The sequence below is a fragment of the Arvicola amphibius genome, chromosome 13 (genome assembly GCF_903992535.2).
Source record: "Arvicola amphibius chromosome 13, mArvAmp1.2, whole genome shotgun sequence".
In the NCBI taxonomy this organism is placed as follows: domain Eukaryota; kingdom Metazoa; phylum Chordata; class Mammalia; order Rodentia; family Cricetidae; genus Arvicola; species Arvicola amphibius.
This window is the reverse complement of record NC_052059.1, coordinates 56,333,784-56,356,915: the sequence shown is the minus strand read 5'-3', so window position 1 is coordinate 56,356,915 and position 23,132 is coordinate 56,333,784. Positions and strand designations below refer to the sequence as shown.

The window sequence follows — 23,132 nt, the reverse complement described above, 5'->3', positions numbered from 1 at the left end:
ACTTCATAAGCCCTAATACGTAAAACAGTTTAGAAGAGATGACCATCATCATAGTTTATTTCTGTATGGAAACCAGAGTACTGGTAACAGACAAACCCTACCAAAATCACAAGAATAAACAGTCAGATGTTTTAGATCCTATCAAGTCATCAATTTTGTAGCAATAAATGGACTCAAAAATTTTAAGAAGCTTAAGTATGAGCAATATGAAAGATACCTCCCACTAAGCAAAAAGGCCAACATAAAACATAAAATAAAAACAATGCTGGGCCATGTTGGCGCACGCCTTTAGTCCCAGCACTCGGGAAGCAGAGGCAGGTGATCTCTGTGAGTTCCAGAACAGGAGCTACACAGAGAAACCCTGCCTTGAAAAACCCAAACAAGTAAATAAATAGATAGATAACTAAATAAATAAAAACAATAAATGAAATCTCCCTTTTTACTATTATCAAAAAATATAGAAGAGGCAAATATCAGATACAGCTCTTACAAAATGCCATCTTTAACTGGAGACCTAGCATCCCTAGAGTTGTTAGAAAGAGACCGTTTACATATCATGTGTCAGACAGAACTCATAAAGTAAGTTGACAAAACTTACAAACCACCACTTTATTACATCGATAACTTTCCCAGAAGTGACTAATATGGCTATAAGGAAGCTGAGTTTAAACCAGTCTTTAAAAAAAAAAAACTGGAAAACAACTAAGAGAGAACATACATAACTACCCGCAAACCTAATAGAAAATCATTAGTAAAAGGGACCAACTGCACAAAGGGACTAACAGGGATTTATAACAACCAACATTCAAGACAGAAAAAAAAAAAAAAACGTTGATTATGCCAAAATATTTTTAAAGAGAAAACTTACCCAAAATATGCCTGCAAACTGCAAATGGTGATTTGGATTTCCTAAAGGATAGGAGTATGTGCTCTGCATGCTGGCGTTGTTCATTACTGACCATGGAAGGTGGGGCCTTTAGAGTAAAAACAAAGACAGAGCAACCAAATGAGAAAGCCTGTACGACACTGGTCCATTCGCCCACTGTGGAGAAAAACCTTTCACTCTGAGGAGAGGGGAGAAGGGAAATTTTTTTTTCTTAAGTTTTTAAGGAACTACAGCACAGAACTTCAAAATAAATATATAAAAATACAGTTCCAGGAAGAAACAAAGAAGCGAGCTTTGTCTCTGTAACTGTTTAAAGCTGCCTAAATCTAGAAAAGGAACTACTTTAAAAGATAGGTAATCTCCTCATCCTTTGCTTCAAAATCTACCACTAAGACTAATTTAACTAACTTCAAATGCCAAAACTCTTTAGTACAGAGGAAACTGAATCCAGGTTACTAACAATCTGCAAATGTTACCTGGAATTCATAGACCACTATAAATTCTCTAAATACTAAATTCAATCAGCCAAAAAGCAAGATATCTACTTTACCAAAACAACTTCTGAAGTCTGCCTAGACTTTTAAATTCCACTTTGGTGCAATAGCCTGTCTTCCAAAGCTGTTTCTCTGCTAAAGCAAACTTATCCAAAATACATATTCCCATTACATGGTTGAATTATCTTCTGATATAACTAGAGGGAACAGGAAGATATTGGAAATAACATTTATTGTTCCACAATTTACCTGGATCATATTAAGAAAGGCTATCCTTCTGGGTGTGGTGTCACACACCTTGAAGAGAGGCAGAGGAAGGCAGATCTAAGTTTAACACCAGCCTGGGCTATAGAGAAAGCTCCAGGCCAGCCAAGGACACGTGTTGACATAGTGAGACAACATCTGGGGGAAAAAAGGAAAGCAAAGGAGGGAAGGAAGGAAAAGAGAGATTGTAATTTTAACAATACCAAAGAATCTTAAAGATGAAAACATTCTTCAGATAAGCAATGTAAGATATTATGCATTATCAGTGTCTCTGAACACAGTGACAATCCTGCCCTGTGAATGCCTGTACCAATTACAGCCAGTGCACATTATTCCTAAGGTTACAGCACCCTCTACAGTGCTCCAGAAAAAAACAAAACTTTCTATTACAGAACTGAGTTTAATTGGATTTAGTAACAAAATATTGGGAGCAACTAGCTACATTACAAGTTCTGTCCTTCGCCTGCAAACTCTGTTCTCACCAGGGGAACAGAGTGATCTGTGTTTCAATGTTTCCATCATTAACACTGAATTTAGTCAACACCGCCCACTTACAGCTATGTGTACAAATCAACACTGGATTACCTGGGGAGTGTCTGGACCATTTTTCCTCTCACGATCCTTATGCTAGTTATTTTATAAATAAAACTCCTTCTACAGCTAATGGGCTAAACTACTCTGCTACTCACTTTTATAAAAAGTAAAGGTATGAAGATATTAATGTATAGTATAAAATGTAACCACCTATTTGGATATTATATACACAATGAAATCACCAGGTCAACATATGTGGCAGGACAGAATATACTTTAGATTCCGAAATCTAGAGCTATGATTTCTTTATTGAAAGAAAGCTGTTGTTCTGTGTACTTGTGGCCCCAGCTATTTGCCAGGCTGAGGCAGAAAGATCACTTGAGCACAAGAGTTCAAGAGCAGCTGGTGATGTAAGAATGTAAAGTACTGGGCTGGAGAGATGGCTCAGAGGTTAAGAGCACTGGCTGCACTTCCAGAGGTCTTGAGTTCAATTCCCAGCAACCACATGGTAGCTCACAACCATGTATGAGACCTGGTGCCCTCTTCTGGTGGGCAGGCATACATGCAGACAGAACATTGTATACATTAATAATAATAATAATAATAATAATAATAATAATAATAATGAATGTAAAGTTTTGAAAACTTTATTGTACACTCATGTACAGATGATTAAGTAAAGATTAAGTAAAGTTTTAAAATGTAACTGAAGAATCAGTATTTGATCAACCACTGTCTTTATATTTTATTAAATTATATATTTCTAATCACATTTTTTAAAGCTGAGAGAACAGGTTGGATGTTTATTCTCCTGAAGGTATTTTTAAGATAAAGCTTCACCATAGACTGTAAACTTGGTACATACATGTAGTTTTTGGTATTTTTTATTGCATTTGAAAATCTTGTATATTGTAAAATGGTTTTATACAAAATACTAAATGGTAGAAACTGTATAATTTACAATCATGTTAATAAAAATATTAAACAGAAAAAAGAATATGTAGACTCTACAACTATAAAAGTCCTTTAATCAAGTCCAATGGATCAAAGACTTCAACATAAAGCCAGCCACAATGAACCTTATAGAAGAGAAAGTGGGAAGTACACTTGAACTCACTGGCACAGGGAACCACTTCCTAAATAGAACGCCAGCAGCACAGACAATGAGAGAAACAATTAATAAATGGGACCTCCTGAACTGAAAAGTTTCTGTAAAGCAAAGGACACAGTCAATAAGACAAAATGACAGCCTACAGAATGGGAAAAGATCTTCACTAACCCCACAGCAGACAGAGGTCTCATCTACAAAATATACAACGAACTCAAGAAATTGGACACCAAAAGATCACATAATCTAATTTAAAAATGGAGTACAGACCTAAACAGAGAACTCTCAACAGAGGAATCTAAAATGGCTGAAAGACACTCAAGGAAACGTTCAACATCCTTAGTCATCAGAGAAATGCAAATCAAAACAACTCTGAGATTCCATCTTACACCTGTAAGAATGGCCAAGATCAAAAACACTGATGACAACTTATGCTGGAGAGGTTGTGGGGAAAAGGGAACACTTCTGCATTGCTGGTGGGAATGCAAGCTGGTACAGCCCCTTTGGATGTCAGTGTGGCGATTTCTCAGAAAATTAGGAAACAACCTTCCTCAAGACCCAGTAATACCACTTTTGGGTATATATCCAAAGGATGTTCAATCATGCCACAAGGACATGTGCTCAACTATGTTCACAGCAGCTTTGTTTGTCATAGCCAGAACCTGGAAACAACCTAAATGTCCCTCGATCGAAGAACGGATAAAGAAAATGTGGTACATTTATACAATGGAGTACTACACAGCAGAAAAAATAATAATTTTGCAGGAAAATGGATGGAGCTAGAAAACATTATTTTGAGTGAAGTAACCCAGACACAGAAAGACAATTATCGCATGTACTCATTCACAGGTGGTTTTTAAACATAAAGCAAGCAAAGAAAGCCAGCCTACAAACCACAATCCCAGAGAACTTAGACAACAATGAGGACACTAAGAGAGACTTACATAGATCTCATCTACATGGGAAGTAGAAAGTAGAAAATGACAAGATCTGAATAAATTGGGAGCATGGGGACCTTGGGGGAGGATTAAGGGGGAAGGAGAGAGGCAGGGAGGGGAGCAGAGAAAAAAAAGGAGAGAGGCAGGGAGTAGAGCTCAATAAATATCAATAAAAAAGTTTTTTAAAAAAAGTCCTTTAAAACGATTTGGCGATGACTTCCAAACAGTAAATTGTTTCCACCAGTAAATTCCAAGAAGTCTGTGGAGACGGCTCCATGGTTAAGAGCACTTGTGGGACCAAACGCTCACAAACCCAATACAAAAGACTGATGCTTCTGTCCCCAGCTTCACCATCCTACCAGTACAGACAAGCAGATCTGTCCAGAAAATCTAGTAAAAAGCGACAGTGACTCAAGTCAGAAGAACCCAAAACTGGAAATCTGGAGATTATTTACCGACGCAGGGGTTAAATGACATGCTTAGTTTTTAGTATGCTGAATATATATGGGGTTCAAAGACTTTGAGCAGCATCTGTTCAGAATGTATTTGACAAGGACTGTATGCTTAGCACCATGCCAGAGCTAGTAATGCACTTACGCGATTCTACAAGACAGGAATTAACCAATCACAGAGTTCATAAACCCTGCATCCACCAGCTTATTCTAATTGCTCCTCCATCTTATCTTAATCTTTTCCTGATTGCAGACAGTTCTACACTGTCTCATAACTCCTTTACACAACTTAAACCCCACTTTAATGACAAGAAGGGGACACACAATCAGAGAAGCCTGGCTTCCAATCCCCTCTTGGCAGCATAGTCCAAGGGAAATCTCAAGGATAGATACTTATCTGCCTTTCAGAGGTTCCCGCTGGCAATGAGAAGTCAGGGACCTAAGACCTACTACACTTAAAAGTAAGCATACAGTTCTCTTAAAATTAACAATAATGCAACCCTGTTAAAATCTCAGCAGCCCTCATCCATGAAAAAGGCCAAAAGCTTGCCAAACTAGACACAGACACTTAAGAAAGAATGGTGAAAATTCAAAACCAGTATTAGAGCAAAGATTTTAACATACACACCCCATTCTGAAGCAAAAGAAAACCATGCAGAGAACAGACCATGATCTAAGTAAGACACATCAGTGAGGAAAGGTCAGACTGGCCAGGCTGCCAGTGTAGTTAACAACTAGATAATCTACACATTTCGTACAAAGTAATAAATTCACTTTGTACACAGGAGAATTTAAGATTTAAAAATGAAACATTAATAAAATGTTAGGAAGAAAACACAGGTTTGTCAGGGCAGTAAAAAAACTTCTTAAACAATAAATAGCAAGTACAAGTCCTTTTTCAAAATTAATAAATTCAACTATCACAGTTACTCTTCTAAATATTAAAGTCACTATAAGTAAAGTAAAATATCAGTCAATCTTTAGAAGAGAGAGACTGCATTAAAATTAACACAGGGCTATTCAGCAAAAACTGAAACTCTAACAAAAGAGTAAAATACACATAACACAAACTAACACTTTGTAATTAATTTTTTTAAGTTGTTTTTTAAAAGGATCAATGAGACAGCCACCAAGTCTGACAACCTGAGTTTGATTCCCCAGGACCCACGTGATGGAAGATAATTATCTCCAGCAAGTTGCCCTCAGACCTCCCTGGTAAGAGTATGCCACACACATACACACACTAAATAATTAAGATTTTTAATAACACTTTAACAGGATGACACCTATGCCCTCCACATCTGAGCATTTTCTTCTACCACAAGGCAATCCTGACTTTAGTTATAGAGCAATGCACCTGCTGAGTTTCTTGCAATCCTCTCTTCAGTAGGAGCAGCTATCAGATTCATTCCAGCCAATATGAGATCAGCAAACTTTTGGATGGAATTTTCTAGAGGTGATTCAGGTGCAAATACATCTTTTACTTCTCCCTTGAAATGGCATGCCTTGTGTAGCTCTGCTCACTTCCTAAAGCCATAAACTAGAAGATGGAAGCCCCTCCCCCACTTTAAGAGATTAAGAAGACAGCGAGACAAAAATCTGGAGCACTTGTTGGCATCTAGAATCACTCACCACAGCAACACTGATTCTAACTCCAGACTTTACGGAAAAGAAAAATAAAGCTATCTTCAGCTCACTCTTTCCACAAAGTGAGTCCCGGAGACCAAGCTCAGCTCATGACTTGGTGGCAAGTGCCTTTACCCACTAAGTCTTCTTGTCAGTCCAAAGCTATCTTTCTGAAGATACTGTTCTTTGAGGACTTCATGTTCTACACTGTCAAATCCAATCCAAGTAAATCAAAATGTAATAGAAAAATGGCTAGTAATTGTGTTAGACAACTTAGAGTAGAAAGTAAAACCAACTAATAAACACAAAAAATACTCAAAATCAGGTATATAGTACACACACCTGTAATACCAGCACTCAGAACACTGAAGCAGGAATAGAGTGAGTTTAAGGCCAGCCTGAATGACAGTGTGATCAACTCAGTGTTTTGCAAACTACTCTGGGCAGGACATGGCTCTCGTCCTCTTGAAATCAGAGCACCTATAATTACCTGCACAAGATCTTCAGAAGACAAGGCCCACTATTATTTCCCTCGTGGAAGGACTTGGTAGGTCCATAAGGCAACTCACAAGTAACATACATGGAGTGTGCAAGGACCCTCCCCATAGCTCACCTTGCCCCTCCTCAAGTATACAGAAACCACTAGCAGTTGCTGAAGGACATAGATTTTTCTCTTTCTGTAGATACCTAAAACTTGTCCATGCTCCTATAGCAGATTCTCACTCATGCTTCTATAGGTGGATCCAATTAAACTCAATGGTTCACCAAGGTACACTTGGATGGAATAATTTCTTTTTTCTTTTTTGGTTTTTCGAGACAAGGTTTCTCTGCAGTTTTGGTGCCTGTCCTGGAACTAGCTCTTGTAGACCAGGCTGGCCTCGAACTCACAGGCTGGCCTCTGTCTCCCTAGTGCTGGGATTAAAGGCGTGCGCCACTACTGCCCGGCTGCAATAATTTCTTTGGTCTGTCTTTTGGGACCTATCCAACATGAGCAGAAATCTACCTTCTTTGAAAACGTTAACACAATACTCAGCCTCCTAAATGCTGAAATTTTAGGTGTTCACTTCCACACACAGCTGATAAGTAACTTTAAAGATATTGTATTTTTGTGGAAGAAGAAACATAAGCTAGGGAATAATGTTAAAAGAAGCTTCAATTATATTTTTCGGAAGACTAAACAAAACGCACTAAGATTTGCTATGTAGAAACTGGGTACGTTCAGGTGATGGTGGCACGTGCCTTTAATCCCAGCACTTGGGAGGCAGGCAGATCTCAGTGAGTTCAAGGCCAGCCTGGTCTACAAAGCGAGTTCCAGAACAGCCAGGGCTACAGAGAAACCCTGTCTTGAAAAACAAACAAACAAACAAACAACAAAAAAAACTAAAAACATCCAGAAATTGAGCGTATGGATATGTCAGAGAATCTATGGGCTTTTCAGTTAACTTGAAACCCTGTATTCCACTCCCCATCAAACAGCTAACTGCATATTTTAAGCAACTCTCTAGCTAAAACCACATAAAAACAAATGAGTACCAGTAGGTCAAAAACAAATACATCTCACATTATACAACCAATTAATGAATGGGGATGCTGGGCGGTGGTGGCGTATACCTTTAATCCCAGCACTCAGGAAGCAGACAGATAGATCTCTGTGAGTTCAATGTCAGCCTGGTCTACAGAGTAAGTTCTAGGACAGGTTTCAGAGAAACCCTGTCTCAAAATACAAAAACAAAACAAAACAAAAAAAGAAAGAAAGAAAAGAAAGGGGAGGGGCTACAGAAATGGTCTTAGGATCAGAGTTCACTTCCCAGCACCCATAACAATTGCCTGCAACTCAGAGGATCTGATGCCCTCTTCTAGATTGCACAAGCAACTGCACACATGCATGCGTCCATAGGCACCTGCACACATGTATACATTCACACAAACAATAAAGAAAAGAATAAAAATAATATCTTTTTCACTCTCTTTTAACAAAGTAAGCACTCTTATCCAGTCTGACATAATTACTTCAGTGTCAAGAATACAGGGCAACCTGTTTTGCTAAATTGGTATCAAAGAGGCTGTAGAAAGGACCTAGTCAGTAAAGCACTGAGTTCCATTTCCAGCACCTACACAAAAGCTGCATGTGGTGGGGCACATTTGTAAACCTCCGCTTGGGAGGCAGGGAGAGTCATGTCTGGACTAGCCAGCAGAGCCTAATCAGCCCCTGGTCCTGACAAGAGACCCTATCTCAAATAACACATGCATGGTCGGGCATGGTAGTACACACCTTTAATCCCTGCACTGGGGAAGCAAAGGCAGGTGGATCTCTTCACACTCCACACCAGTCAAGGCTACACAGTGAGATTCCCACCTCAAAATAAACAAATATAACAAGTGGATACACAAATGTAATAACATATTTTCAGCTTTGAGACAGTTCAAGTATGAACTGTCTCAAAATAAGATATGTTAAAGATAGATGTCTCAAAATAAATCTATGCTAAAAACAGATGTATATTAAACAATGATTTTTTTAAATATCATTTTTAAAAAATGATTTTTAATTATTTAATCATATTAAAAAAATCAATGTTTGATCATTATGTGCTGTGGGAGATAACCTCTCTGTATGCTGTGAATATGTTTTATTACCATTGGTTAATAAAGAAGTTGCTTTGGCCTATGGCAGAGCAAAATATAGCTCGGCAGGAAATCCAGAGATACAAGGAAAAAGAAGGCAGAGTTGGGGAGATGCCAGAAACCCCAGAGCAACACAATGTACTAGAGAACAGGTAAACCACAAAGTCACATGGCAATACAGATTATTAGAAATGGGTTAATTTATATGTAGAGCTAACCAATAAGAAGCCTGAGCCATGTACTTAATATTAAGCCTGAGAGTAGTTATTCGGGAACTGGTGGGCTGGAGAGAAACCTACAGTTACAACTGTTTTGTTTGTTTGTTCATTTGTTTTTTAGATGAGGTCTTATAATGTAGCCCTGGCTGGTCTGGAGCTCACTATTTAAACCAGGCGGGGTTTAAACCCACAACTCACTTGCCTCTGCCTCTCAAGTGCTGAGATTAAAAGTATACACACCATAACCAGCCTATGTGATCATTCTAATTGTTTTATAAGTCTAAAGATGAAATTTATATTCATAAAGCAACAGATTATGTCTATCTTCTCTTTAGCAATGTGTGTACTATTGATATTTTATAAAGTACTATGTTTTAAGATGCAAGACCAAGAAAAGGGGCCAAAATAAGAATATATGGCCTGTTAAAAATGGATGTCTAGTATATTTGAACAGTAGGGATGCCAACAACTAGAAGAAATAAATCAGCATATTCCAAATAGGGATCAGTAATTTACAAAACAGAAGATGAACACAGAGATACACAAAGACATGTGTTGTATAACACATAACCATTATGTAGGGTGCAAAGGAAGTCCTGAGTGAATTTTGTTTGTTTTGACATGGGCAAAGACTGTTGCAGACTCCAAGACCAATTAGCACATGGAAAACCGACAAAGCCATTTACCCATATGGGCCAGTCTAAAGAGAAATAGTAAAGCCTTTCTTGGGAGTCCAAGTATGGCTTATGAACAATGTGTGCCAAAACTAGACGCTGTAGCTTCCTCCTCCCGAATATTTACAGCCTGATATTGCTTATGTACAGAGACCTCCTACCCAAACTAGCTAGCCCCTCCCCCTGTGCAATACCTAATAAACACGCTGAGGTCCAATGTGAAGTGTTAGGAGAGTGGAAACATTAGAGAACCCCACTTGACCCTAGTTTCACTGTACATGTGTCTGTCCTTAATCTCCTCACTTCCTCTAGCCAGGGTTTTAGGACTTAAGTCATACTGGATGTGACACACTAGCACGTGTACCACTGCAAATGTCAACAGCTTCTTATGGCCACACTGGAGAGCAAAGCAAGTGCTGGCAGCTCACAGTACTCGAGAGTTAAGTCGATAAGTATTTACTTAGTACTCCAAGACTGTCTTGATTTTATATGCTTTGATGTGAGGTTATATGATACATTAAGGTACAAAAACCAGCTATAATTTATAAGCACTATGTGCCAGACATTATACTTTTAACATAAATTTCTTAAGCTTTTATAACTCTCAAGGCATCCTATTTTTTCTTACCTTTATTTATTTGTGAAGGTGTGTGTGTGTGTGTGTGTGTGTGTGTGTGTGTGTGTGTGTACCTCAGCACACCAACTTACAGGAGTTGGTTCTTGCCTTCTACCATGTGGGTCTCAGGAATCAAACTAAGATCATCAGAATTGATGGCAAGAACATTTAGTTGCTGAGCTGACCCCTAATTCTGTTTTATTCTTTTTACGATTTCATTGTCCTAATTTATTTAATTTTGTAAGATTTATTTAATTATGTATAGGAGGAGTCTCTGTACGTGTGTATGTGAGTGCAGGTGCCCTTGGAAGCCAGAGGCACAGGATCCCCTAGTGCTGGAGTTAAAGGAGATTGTCAGTCACCTAACATGGTGCTAGAACCTGAAGTTACGTCCTCTTTAAGGGTAGTACTTGTCAGCCACTCAGCTGTGTCTCCAGTCCCATTCATTACTCTATTTTAGAGGACACTGACATTAACTGACTTGCTAAATATCACACACACCATCATTGTTGGAGCAAAAAAAAAAAAAACAGATATTCCAGACCCTTTACTATTCCATGATTTCAATAACTTCCACATGTGCCTACACACACACACACACACACACAACACACACACACACGACTTTTCTATGACGCCACCTGGTAGGTAAAAGCAAATAATTTTATAATTAAACATGACTATATTACATATTACAATAGTTTTGATTAATCTGTAAGATGGATGTTGAGAAAATAAAGTCTAAGCCTGTTTGGGGAAGTAGTCCTCAGCTTCCCCAAATACATTTACAGTAATTCCCCCTCATCAGTTATTTTGGCATTAAAAAAAATAAGATTGGGCTGGAGAGATGGCTCAGAGGTTAAAAGAACTGACTGCTGTTCTGGAGGTCCTGAGTTCAATTCCCAGCAACCACATGATGATTCACACCCATCTATAATGAGATCTGGTGCTCAGAACACTATATACATAATAAATAAATTTAAAAAAAAAATTAAGACTCCCCACACCAGTCTTGTTCAGATTCTCACTCACCACGTCTGTTGAGTCTCACAACGTCCACAACTCCCAAGACCCACCAATGGGCAAACTCAAGGTAATTATGGTGGTAAAAGGACTTAGTATATATAGGCCATAGCCGCTCACTCCCACTGAGTCACAACATCCCACTCCCTTCTGCATTTAGTCATTCATTTTCTTCATTCAACATAACACTAAAGCAACTGCTCTATGACAAGCCTCGTGCCAGACGCTAGTATAAACTGTCAAGGGAAAGCAAGCAGGGTCCCCAAACTTAACATATATTAAGAGTCTAACAGCATTGATCAAGTAACACGTAGGCAGTTATGAATGTAGGGGTATAGACCAGATGAACCTCACCTTCCAGTTTACAAAGGAAGGCTTCCCTGAAAAGTGAAGAACACTCTTCAGGCAGAAGAAACTGTCTATGAAACGCCTTGTGTTAGGATGAAAAACAGAAGAATAAAAAGCCGCAGTGGGAGAGAGACGTGCAGCAAGAGAAGTGCACTACGGAGCTTGGCAAGCAGGACCTCATCCAAAGCCTGCTGCTGGCCTTTGCAAGAAAAACAGGCCTGCTCAAACCTGAGAAATCCGTCTCCAGACTCTACTATGGCATTGCCTGCCTCCCTCTACTGCACAGTCTGCTCAAATACAGCAGTCACCTCAGATGACTAGCAAAAGCCATGCGGAGGCTAGAGGTTGGCTGCCTCCCTCTACTGCTTTCCACCTTGTCTCTTTGAGACAAGGTCTCTTTTTGGATCTAGAGCTTACCAAATGGCTAAGCTGGCTGACCAGCAAGCTCCAGGATCTGCTTGTCTGTCTTCCCATTTCTGCATCTGGCTTCAGAGGATTTGAATGGAAGTCCTCATGCTTGCCCAGCATGTACTTCACCAACTAAGCCATCTCCCTGCCACATTTTATAATAAATATTTAACAAGAAAGTGCTTTGTATTTTACAACTTTTATCAGCACTTCCAAGTTCCTTTTTTTCAACATTTTCATTTGTAGTGAGCCCTGCAAATTATGTAGGCATCCCTAGCAGAAAAACAAGACAGCTAGTGGGAACAACTTTACAGCTGGAATGTAAAGCAGAGGCCAACAAATTTGCTGAGCTTTCAGACCTAAAGGCTCTCAGCCACTGAAGACCAGGGAACAGAATGAAGTACTGCCTAAAAGGACTTCTCTAGGCAAAGCAATGGAATCTGCAGTTTTAACAGTCACCCAAGACTAATTATACACATTCTAAACTCTGAAAGGCTCTACTCTGAAATAGTTACTTTAGAGCCAACTTGACTTCCCACAATTACCAGTGAATAGAGAAAAATCCCCATCTCTCTTCTATTAACTATTTCTCATTTGAAAGGCATTTTCTCTTTATTTGTTGATAAAATTATGCTAAACTAGCACTATTACACAAATCTGTGAAAATAGAATAACCTGACCTACAAAAGCAAAACTACAAATCCAGCCTTAGTGTGAGCTATGACACACTTATAGTTTTAAGATAAAAGACAAGATTTGGAATTACACAATATATATGTATATGTATGTATATGAACATTACCTGGTCCCCCCAAAATACATATAATTGGCAATTAAAAAAATTAATTGAGCCGGGTGGTGGTGGCGCACGCCTTTAATCCCAGCACTCGGGAGGCAGAGGCAGGCGGATCTCTGTGAGTTCGAGACCAGCCTGGTCTACAAGAGCTAGTTCCAGGACAGGCTCCAAAGCCACAGAGAAACCCTGTCTCGAAAAAAACAAACAAACAAACAAAAAAATTAATTCTGAGCCAGGTAGTGGTGGAACACACCTTAAATCCCAACATTTAGGAGGCAGAGACAGATCTTTGTGAGTTCGAGCCCAGCCTGGTCTACAGAGTGAGTTCCAGGACAGGGTCCAAAGCTACAGAGAAACCTTGACTTGAAAAAAAACAAAACAAAACAAAACAAACAAAAATAGTTCCAGAACAAGCTCCAAAGCTACACAGAGAAATTCTGTCTCAAAAAAAATAGATAAAAAGGAAAAACCACAAATTGTGTGTTGTAAAAGTCAGTGGAAAAGGTCAAAGCCTATTTAAACTGTTATGCAGATTCCATAAGAGAGAAGGGGGTGAAAAAATAGTGTATTATTTACTCAAAATAATGCATTCCATTTTTCTCCTATAATTTGTGAGTTATAAAATATGTATATTCAACATCAAGTTTTCAAGTCTACATTTAGGTAACCTGATTAAATTTGACATCAGGAAAACACTAAATGAAGAGAATGTTAGCATAGAGTATGGTTGGCTTTACTCTAAAATAGCTACCATCCTCTGAAAAAAAAAAAATAGTTAAATTCCTCAAGCAAAAGGCAACACCCTATACTGAGGGACTCTTAGGTGAGCCAAATTAAGGTGCATGATGTGAAATTCCCAACAAATCAATAAAATTATGCTTTTAAAAAAGGGTCAAAAACCTGAATCTTTCTAAAAAATTAATTTGGGAAGCATATTTAAATACTTCTCTAGGCAGGCAAGGTGGTGCATACATTTAATCCCAGCACTCCAAATTTTGTTTGGAGGCTGAGGCAGGGAGATAGAAAATTCAAGGTCAGTGTGGACTACACAGCAAGTTCCAGGACAGGCGCTGTCTCAAAACCAAATCATGTTTTCCAGCATATGTGGTGGTCCCAAGCACTTGGTGGCAAAAGCAGGTCAGCCTGATCTACACAGGCCAGTACAAAGTAAGACCCTATCTCAAAACAACAAAAACCAACCTCTTTTCCCATTTCCACCACGTTTTCGGAATCAATAACTTTACCTGTATACACATGGCTAATTTACAATAGCCCTTTATCATTCTAGCTCATCTACCTTCAAATTTACTTTCCAGCAGCTAACTTCTTGGTCATGAATTAAGCAGTATTTACAGAAAACATCTATTAATACCTTTCAGACAAAAATCATTCCTTATGCCAGATAATACCTTAACTTTTTTTTTAACATTTATTTTGTGCGTACTCACAAAGCTTTTACCCAGTGACCCATCTCACCAGCCTCTTTACCTGTCACCCTGGAGGTCCAGTGCTTTACGTTCAGTACTTTATTCCATAACCTTAAAATGTAATGGGATAATTAATATGCTGGTTTTGAGAAACAACATGCTGAATAAAAAATTCAAAGGATAAAGCTCATGCCTGTGATAACCAGCACTCTGAGGCTGATGCAGGACCACCAGAAGGTCAAGGCCAGCATGGGCTACCTATATAATGAGTTCTAACCTAGCCTATGCTACAGAGTAAAGAGTTCAGATTTCTGAAATGGGGGTGTCTGGTGAACTGAGTTATGATCAGTCTCATCACTAATTTGCTTTGAATATCAGTTTCTCTCAACAGTGCAAAGCTGCTACAGGGATTCATAAGATAGGACCCAAATTCTAGCAATCAATAGACTATTAGTACCATTTTCTTACCCACATATAAACATTGTGATAAAAAAAACAGCCTTACCAGGAAAGAAAAAGGATGCATTGCCAAGCACAAATACTACATTCCATGAGGTCAATGACGTACACCATCAAGTAACCTATCAAATACTAGAGCACTGCTGTGTTGTTTAATCTAATAAAAAGTACCCCTAACTCCTCAGAAATTTTCAGGTATTGTGGGGACGCTGTATTTGGAGAATTTAGTAAACTTTTATTAAGCTTGAGTTTTTAATCCAAAATCTTTTAAGGATTTATTTATGAGTTTTTATCTGCATGGCCTGTGGATGTCATGTCACTGGATCCTCTGGAAGCAGAGTCAAGGATGGTGGTGAATCACCACGTGTGCTCAGGCCCAGGTCCTCTGAGGAAGCCACAAGTGCTCTAAACTCCTGAGCCATCTCTCCAGCCCCTCCTCTCACCTTCCAAAAGCTAAAGCATCTGATACTGTATATGAAGACAAAACTTGACGGGAGGTACTAATAACAACGCTAGAATTGGTTCAAGCATTATTTTTAAACGTTTTAACATTATTTTTTAATTATGTATTTATTTCCATGTGTGGGTATGTGCATGTTAGTGCAGGTGCTCTGGAACTGGAGTTACAAGTGGATGGAACCACCTGACATAGGTGCAGGGAACCCACTCAGGTCCTCCGGAGGAACATCACGTGCTCCACTGAGCCAGCTCTCCAGGCCCTTGCTAAAATATTCTTAGACATGATGCTCCAACACAATCCTCACTAACCTAAAAGTAAAAGAGTCCAGGGTACCAAAAAAAAAAAAAAATCGGGCTGCATTCAATTCTTAGAAAGTCTAAATCATTAAAAAAAAAGGACCTATAAATTTCAAAAATAATAATCTACAAACGCAGTTGTCATAATTTACAAAAAGAAAAATGAAAGAAATCAAGCTGAGCCAGCAAACGTAAGACACACAGTTTACTAACTCTGAATGAAGTTTATCCTTACTTTTGCTCCCTGTGTAGAATACTGTTTATAATCCTGACTCGTCCTGCTCAAACACCCTCATCAAACTATGTGAGACTTATGTTACCGAGTACCACAGAGTCAGCTTTCCAATGTTCGAAACGCACACGGAGCTCGGTCCTGGACCAAGTTTGGCCCCAACGACCTTGGTCCTAAAGACTGGCCTCCCTCCTTCCTGCCGCTCCGCTCCGTCCACGTGCCGGCTGCGGTTACCCAGAGCTGCCTGCATGTCAGGCAAAGAGCTAGGGGACCCGATGCACGAGGGAACAAGGGCTGCGAACAGCACCCAGGCTGTGCCATCCCTCTCCTAACAGGATCAACTACTCAGCGTCATGCACACAGTCCCAACACCGTACCCTGACCCACGTCCTGCGGGGTTCACCCCAAGCTCCTTCCCGTGCCTTGCTCTGCTACCCAGTCTGCCCAGCGCGGCATATATAGGGCGAAGCAGGAGGCACAGGAAACTCTCCATCCTACACAACTGCACCCCAATGCCAGGCAGAGGAGAGGGCGGCCAGGGAAGAGGACAAGCTCTAGAAAGTAAGGGACCGAGACAGGAGAAAAGTAGGATGGAGAATCCTGCGCCACGCCACCACCACTTCAGGGTTCATCCCAAGGCCCTTCCCGGCCGCCAGGACAGCGGACAGCAGGCCTGCCGCGGTCGAGCCAGCCGGAGTCCCACGGATCCTGCGGTTCTCGGGGCCCGGCGTTCTCACCATCAGAACTTTGGCCGCGTTCTCCAGCTGAGCGATCACTTCTGGGGGCCCCAGCGCAGCCGCCATCATGGTCTCTCTTCAATGACGCGCCATGCGCTGCATTATGGGAGCAGGCGCCGCGGCCGGCCAATCGCCGCCGCGACCCCGGCGCCTCTCGCGCCTCCGGGGCCGTCGCTGCCGCCGTCGGCGTCGCGCCCTCAGCGGTCTGACGGGACCGCCGAGTCCTGAGCAGCTGGCAGGAGAGAAGCGTGAGCCGGGTCGCGGCGCTGGGGTGAGGGCGGCGGCAGCCGGCACCGGACTAGGCCGGGCGGTTGGCTCTGTCAGCCGCGGCCGGGCATCCCGCGCTGCTCTGGGCTCTGCGCATGCGTGGTTCTCGGCGTGCGGGCCCCGCGGTCTCGAACTCTCGCCGCGCAGCCCTTTAGGTGCGGGGCAAGGTACGGGTGTCCAGCCGGTGCGGTACCCATCTTGTCCCTGGCGTAGGCTCTCCGGCGTGGAGCAGCATCTCTTAGCTTTGGAAGCGCTCTACCGCTGCTCTCCTAAAGGTGCACCTACACCCAAAACTCAAGCGTTTCCTGCTCCTGTTGTGAGGAATGGGCATCCGACGATAAAATGCTTGGTTCTTTTCTTTTCTTTCTGTCTTTCTTCTTTCTTTTTTTCCTCCGAGACAGGGTCTCTCTGTGTGTAGCTTTGGCTGTCCTGGAACTCGCTCTGTAAACCAGCCTGGCCTCGAACTCAGAGACCGGCCTGCCTCTGTCTCCCGAGTGCTGGGATTAAAGGCTCTTTTTTTTTGGTTTGGTTTCCTGAATCCACTAAGAGCTCGCAGCCACTAGCTTTGTGCTTCAGGAGTTGATAATAGCAATGCTAAGTATAGGTTCTGTGACGAAAGGCACTTTACAGTGACTGCAGCGCGGTCTTCTAGCCCGTTCTTCAGTGCTTTTGTTGTTGTCGTCGTTGCTGTTTGTCTTATTTATTTATTTATTATGTATACAATATTCTGTCTGTGTGTATGTCTCCAGGCCAGAAGAGGGCACCAGATTTTTGTGAGCCACCATGTGGTTGCCGGGAATTGAACTCAGGACCTTTGGAAGAGCAGGCTCTTAACCACTGAGCCATCTTTCCAGCCCTGTTTGTCTTAATTTTTCTTTTCTAAGTCTGTGTCCAGGCACGTGCTCCTGACATTAGCTAGTTCAGTGTTCAAAAGGCTGCCTGGGTGAAGTACTTGCATTATTTTGAGCTGACTTCTCCCGGCTCTTTTTCCTGAACCTACTACTGAGTGCCTTTTTTACCTTCTGGGGCTACACCCGTTTGTGAGTTCCTTCTGTTGAAGCTTTCTGGTTTTCCCTGAGACTTTGCCTTTGTGTGTGTGTGTGTGTGTGTGTGTGTGTGTGTGTGTGTGTGTGTGCAATAGAATTGTATTTTCTAATGATTTATTTCTTACTATGTTATGTGCCTTGGTGTTTTGGTTGCATGTATGTCTGTGTGAAGGTGTCAAATCCTTCAACTGGAACTGGAGTTACAGGCAGTTGTGAGCTGCTCTGTGGGTGCTAGGAACTAAACCCAGGTCCTCTGGAAGACCACTGAACCATCTCTCCACCCCCACCACACACACACACCTTATTTTGAGACAGGGTTTCTCTATGTATCCCTGGCTGTCCTGGAACTTACTATGTAGACCCGACCAGCCTCGAATTCATAAAGATCCAGCTGCCTGTGCCTCCCCAGTACTGGGATTAAAGGCGTGTGTCACAATGCTCAGCCGGATATTTTTTTTAAGAAAGTAAATTAATGAGATGTTTTATTGCTTGAGAAATAAAAGAAGTGACTTTGACCTCATTACCAGATGTTAAAGTTAGTCAATTGCCATTCATGACTGCTTTTCCTGTGAAGAATTGTGTGAACCTGGGCCAGCCTGAAGGCTCTCTTTCTCTCTCTCTCTCTCTCTCTCTCTCTCTCTCTCTCTCTATATATATATATATATATATATATATATATATATATATATATATATACTGTTTTACCCTGATATTCCATCTTACACCTGTAAGAATGGCCAAGATCAAAAACACTGATGACAACTTATGCTGGAGAGGTTGTGGGGGAAAAGGGAACACTTCTGCATTGCTGGTGGGAATGCAAGCTGGTACAGCCCCTTTGGATGTCAGTGTGGTGATTTCTCAGAAAATTAGGAAACATCCTTCCTCAAGACCCAGTAATACCACTTTTGGGTATATGCCCAAAGGATGCTCAATCATGCCACAAGGACTGCTCGACTATATGTTCATAGCAGCTTTGTTTGTCATAGCCAGAACCTGGAAACAACCTAAATGCCCTTTGACCGGAGAGTGGATAAGGAAAATGTGGTACGTTTACACAATGAAGTACTATACAGCAGAAAAAAATAACGACATCTTGAATTTTTCAGGAAAATGGATGGAGCTAGAAAACATTATTCTAAAAAAAGAAAGAAAACATTATTCTGAGCGAGGTAACCCAGACACAGAAAGACAATTATCACATGTACTCACTCATAAGTGGATTTTTAAACATAAAGCAAAGAAAACCAGCCCACAAATCACAATCCCAGAGAATTTAGACAACAATGAGGACACTAAGACTTACATAGATCTAATCTACATGGGAAGTAGAAAGTAGAAAAAGACAAGATCTCCTGAGTAAATTGGGAGCATGGGGACCTTGGGGAAGGGTTGAAGGGGAGGGGAGAGGTAGAGAGGTGAGCAGAGAAAAATGTAGAGCTCAATAAAAGAAAAAAATTTCTGTTTTCTGTGTGTAGGAATTCTGCCTGCATTTATGTCTGTGCACCTTGTGCGTGGGTGGTGTCTGTGGAGGTGTCAGATCCCCTGAAACTGAAGTTATGGACAGTCATGAGCCACCATGTAGATGCTGGCAATCTAACCCAAGTCCTCTGAAAGAGCAGCCAGTGCTGCTAACCACCAGTTCATCTCTCCAGCCCTGTCCCCCGAGACTAATTAGTGCTGCTTGTTGGCATACTGACTGATCTCGTTGATATGAGTTCCTGGGTGCAATGACCACGTCATGTCCATTAGAGGACATCACACAACATTCCTCCCGATCCTCTGATTCTTCATTCTGTCTTCCCCTCTTGCCGGATGATTCTTAAACCTTGGAGACGAGGGTTGATATAGACGTCCCATTTAGAACTGAGACCTCAGTAGACACTTATTCTCAACACTTTAATCAGTGTGAAGTCGACACTAAATGCTGACTAGTAGAGAAACTTCTCTGGTCAAGGTGGAGGGCAGCACTAATATATGGGTAAAAGCATGAGTATGTCATTTAGCAAAACAATGGTTGTAGGTTCTTCCCTAGGCCCTGTGACCCCCCCCCCCAAGCCACTGGGAGTTGACCAACTATAAATATTTTTTAAAAGAACTTAAGAACCTAAGCAGTTATCTTAGTGCTTCACATAATAGATGCTCAATAAATATTTAGCCAATTATAGCAAGCTGCAAAAAGAAGAGACTATAAAATGATTCTACGCCTTTAATCCCAGCACACGGGAGGCAGAGGCAGGTGGATCTCTGTGAGTTCGAGGCCAGCCTGGTCTACAAGAGCTAGTTCCAGGACAGGCTCCAAAGCTACAGAGAAACCCTGTCTCAAAAAACAAAAACAAAAACAAAAAAATGATTCTAGCTGATACCATTATATATCTGCCAAAATAAGTTATAAATGAATATTTTTTTAATGTTTGAAGCAGCCAGGCAGTGTTGGGACACACCTTTAAAATGTTTGAAGCATAATAATGCTTTAGATTGGGCCTTGGAGGGTCAAGCACTTGTGTTGTGTAACTAAATGAGAACTTGCAGGCGCTTGGCAGGCACAAAGCCTGACCTCCAGCACTGCACACAAATGCATGGATGCTCCCTGCAGCAGCACATGAGTTCCCTGACCTCCATGTGCACACTGGTGCATGCAAGTCCCTATACATACACATGCACAAGTCAAATAAAGGGAACTGAAAAGCTAAAACGGCGATGATGATGATTATATTGGGGGGTGGGGGAGGTAACAGGAATAGTGTTGTAGCATAACATGCTTTTCATAACCTAAAATCGAAGCAGTGGATATTACTAGCCATGAGCAAAATGTTTATAGTCTAGAAAAGAGTCAAATCCAGAACATTTCCCTACAACCAGTAGATGAGCAGGTAAGGGCATTGCTCCACACCTGAAGAACGCGATCCCTGGAACCCTTCACCATGGGAAGAGAAAACCAGCCTCTGCAAGATTTGTTCTAACCCTCACACATGGACTGTGGCACATGCACTCACCCACACAATGTAACCTTTTTAAAGTAGTAAATACTAGAACTTGTGAGAAGGCTCAGGTTAAAAGCACTGGCTGTTCTTCCTAGAGGACCCAGGTTCAATTTCCAGCACCCATAGGATGCTTCACAACCTTCTGTAACTCTAGTCCCAGGGGACCAGACACCCTCTTCTGGCCTCTGTGGGCACCAGGCATGTACATGGTACACAGACATATGTGTAGGAAAAACACGCACACACTTAAAAATAAAATCTCAAAAAAATTTTTAATAAAAAATGTTAAGCTTTCTCTAATACATCCCCTGTTGTTTTCTTATGTCTGTCAGACCATAGCCTTCAAAATATTCCTGCTTGTTCCTTACCAGTAGTGATCAACTGAATATATTATGTCCTTTTCCAAGGAAATACAGGGTTGTTGGTTTTTTCTTTTAATATTTATTTATTTATTTTGTGTACAGCATTCCTTCCATGTGTGCCCGCAAGCCAGAAGGGGGCGCCAGGTCTCATTACAGATGGCTGTGAGCCACCATGTGGTTGCTGGGAATTGAACTCAGGACCTCTGGAAGAGCAGTCAGTGCTCTTAATCACTGAGCCATCTCTCCAGCCCCAGTTGTTGGTGTTTTTAAAGTGGAAACTGGTCAGGTTTGTTTTGTTTTAAGGCCAAATTTATTTTGTGACCTAAATAATGACTTTCTGGAAACACTGGTTAAACAACTGCCTAGCCCCACTGCTGCGGCATCTGGTACAAAGGGAAGACCAACTGTTGTGTTTAACTTTAAAATATAGAGACGGATAATTTTAAGAATTTGGAACTGATGGGTTCAATTCCCAGCAACCACATGGTGGCTCACACCCCTGTGGCCGGCATGATGACCCAGCAAGGAAAAGCACTTGCCCTGGTGACTGTGGCAACCCAACTTCCACCTCTGGAACTAGATCCGATGCCCTCTTTCAGTGTGTAGGCATACATGTAGACAGAACATTGTATACATAATAAATAAATCTTAAAATAAAAGAATTTGGAACTGAAAATATTTTAAGGATTTCCAGATTTGGAAGATAATACCCTCAAAATATTAATTGATTTGGACCAAGGCACTGCCCGCAGTAGAGTCGGGGAATCCTTTGTGGAAGATACACAAAGGCTAGAATTCAGTTTGTTAGGTTTGCATTGTCTCTCTGCTGCCTTTCTTTCTAGCTCAATTACTCTTTTCTTTTTCTTTTCCCTTCCCCAATTTTAGACCAGGTCTCACTGTGTAGCCTTGGCTGGCCTGGAGCTAACTCAGAGAGATCCAGCTGCCTCTGCCTCCCGAGTGCAGTGCTAGGATTAAGGGTGTGCGCTACCACCGCCCTACAACTAACATTTTTTAAAGTTTCTGTCCTCTTGCTTGTTTCATTCCAGCTATGCTATTTAAACACATGTTTGATCTTTGCTTCTGATTCTTAGCGTGGAGCACCCAAAAGCCTGGGGATTCCCTGAGTGATGGGGTTACCGTTAGTTATTAACAAGCCACTTTCAGTACACCTCAAGTTTGAGCTGATGAGATGACAAGATGGGGAACCTAGAAAGCTTGAGAACATCACCTGGTCATCAGCTAGGGTCAGAACTTCTCCTCGCTAGCTGGCCTCTGGGGAGAAGGGGTACTTCCTGGGCGTGCATGGCATGTGGCCGGCTGCCTCAAGCGCCTGCCCTGACTTCTCTGCGGGATAAACCTCGGCCTGTGAGCTGAAGCAAACTCTTTCTTCCACCCTGAAGCGCTTTTGTCAAGGTGTTTTATCACAGCAACAGGAAATGAAACTAAATAAAGGTTTGGTTTTTTTTTTCCCTTGAGGTTTTGTGGTTTATTATAATCAGTTACCAAACCTGAGCAGGGGATTGTTTTAACTCTCAATTTAAAGCCAATAGATCGTCTGTATGGACTTGTAACTGGCATTTGATGTCAAGAAACATGGAACTGAGCTCTTACCTTGTGTGGTCTGTATAACCTGAATAGTTAGCATTTAACCAAATTGTAGGATACCAACAAGAATCACATATCAGTATACAGATTATTGAGATACGCAGGAATTTATAACCGGGCGGTGGTGTCGCATGCCTTTAATCCCAGCTCTTGGGAGGCAGAGGCAGGCAGATCTCTGTGAGTTCAAGACCAGCCTGGTCTACAAGACCTAGTTCCAGAACAGTCTCCAAAGCTATAGAGAAACCCT

The 23,132-nt window shown here is 41.3% G+C and overlaps 1 protein-coding gene across 2 annotated transcripts in view; it reads right to left on the bottom strand.

The window, feature by feature from the left end:
• Nucleotides 1-16,938, bottom strand: part of Xpo4 (exportin 4) — an 88,577-nt gene extending 71,639 nt beyond the window's left edge. Inside the window, exons 1-2 of one of the 2 annotated variants that reach the window (XM_038310139.1) lie at nucleotides 16,622-16,938; nucleotides 869-974 (exon numbers count right to left, since the gene is read on the bottom strand). In XM_038310139.1, coding sequence (XP_038166067.1) covers nucleotides 869-974; nucleotides 16,622-16,690 — 175 coding nt within the window. In that variant the 5' untranslated portion in view covers nucleotides 16,691-16,938. Of the gene's footprint in view, nucleotides 1-868; nucleotides 975-16,621 lie in introns of those variants that run through there. The other variant, XM_038310140.1, reaches the window with a different exon arrangement.
• Between the last annotated feature and the right edge of the window lie 6,194 nt (nucleotides 16,939-23,132).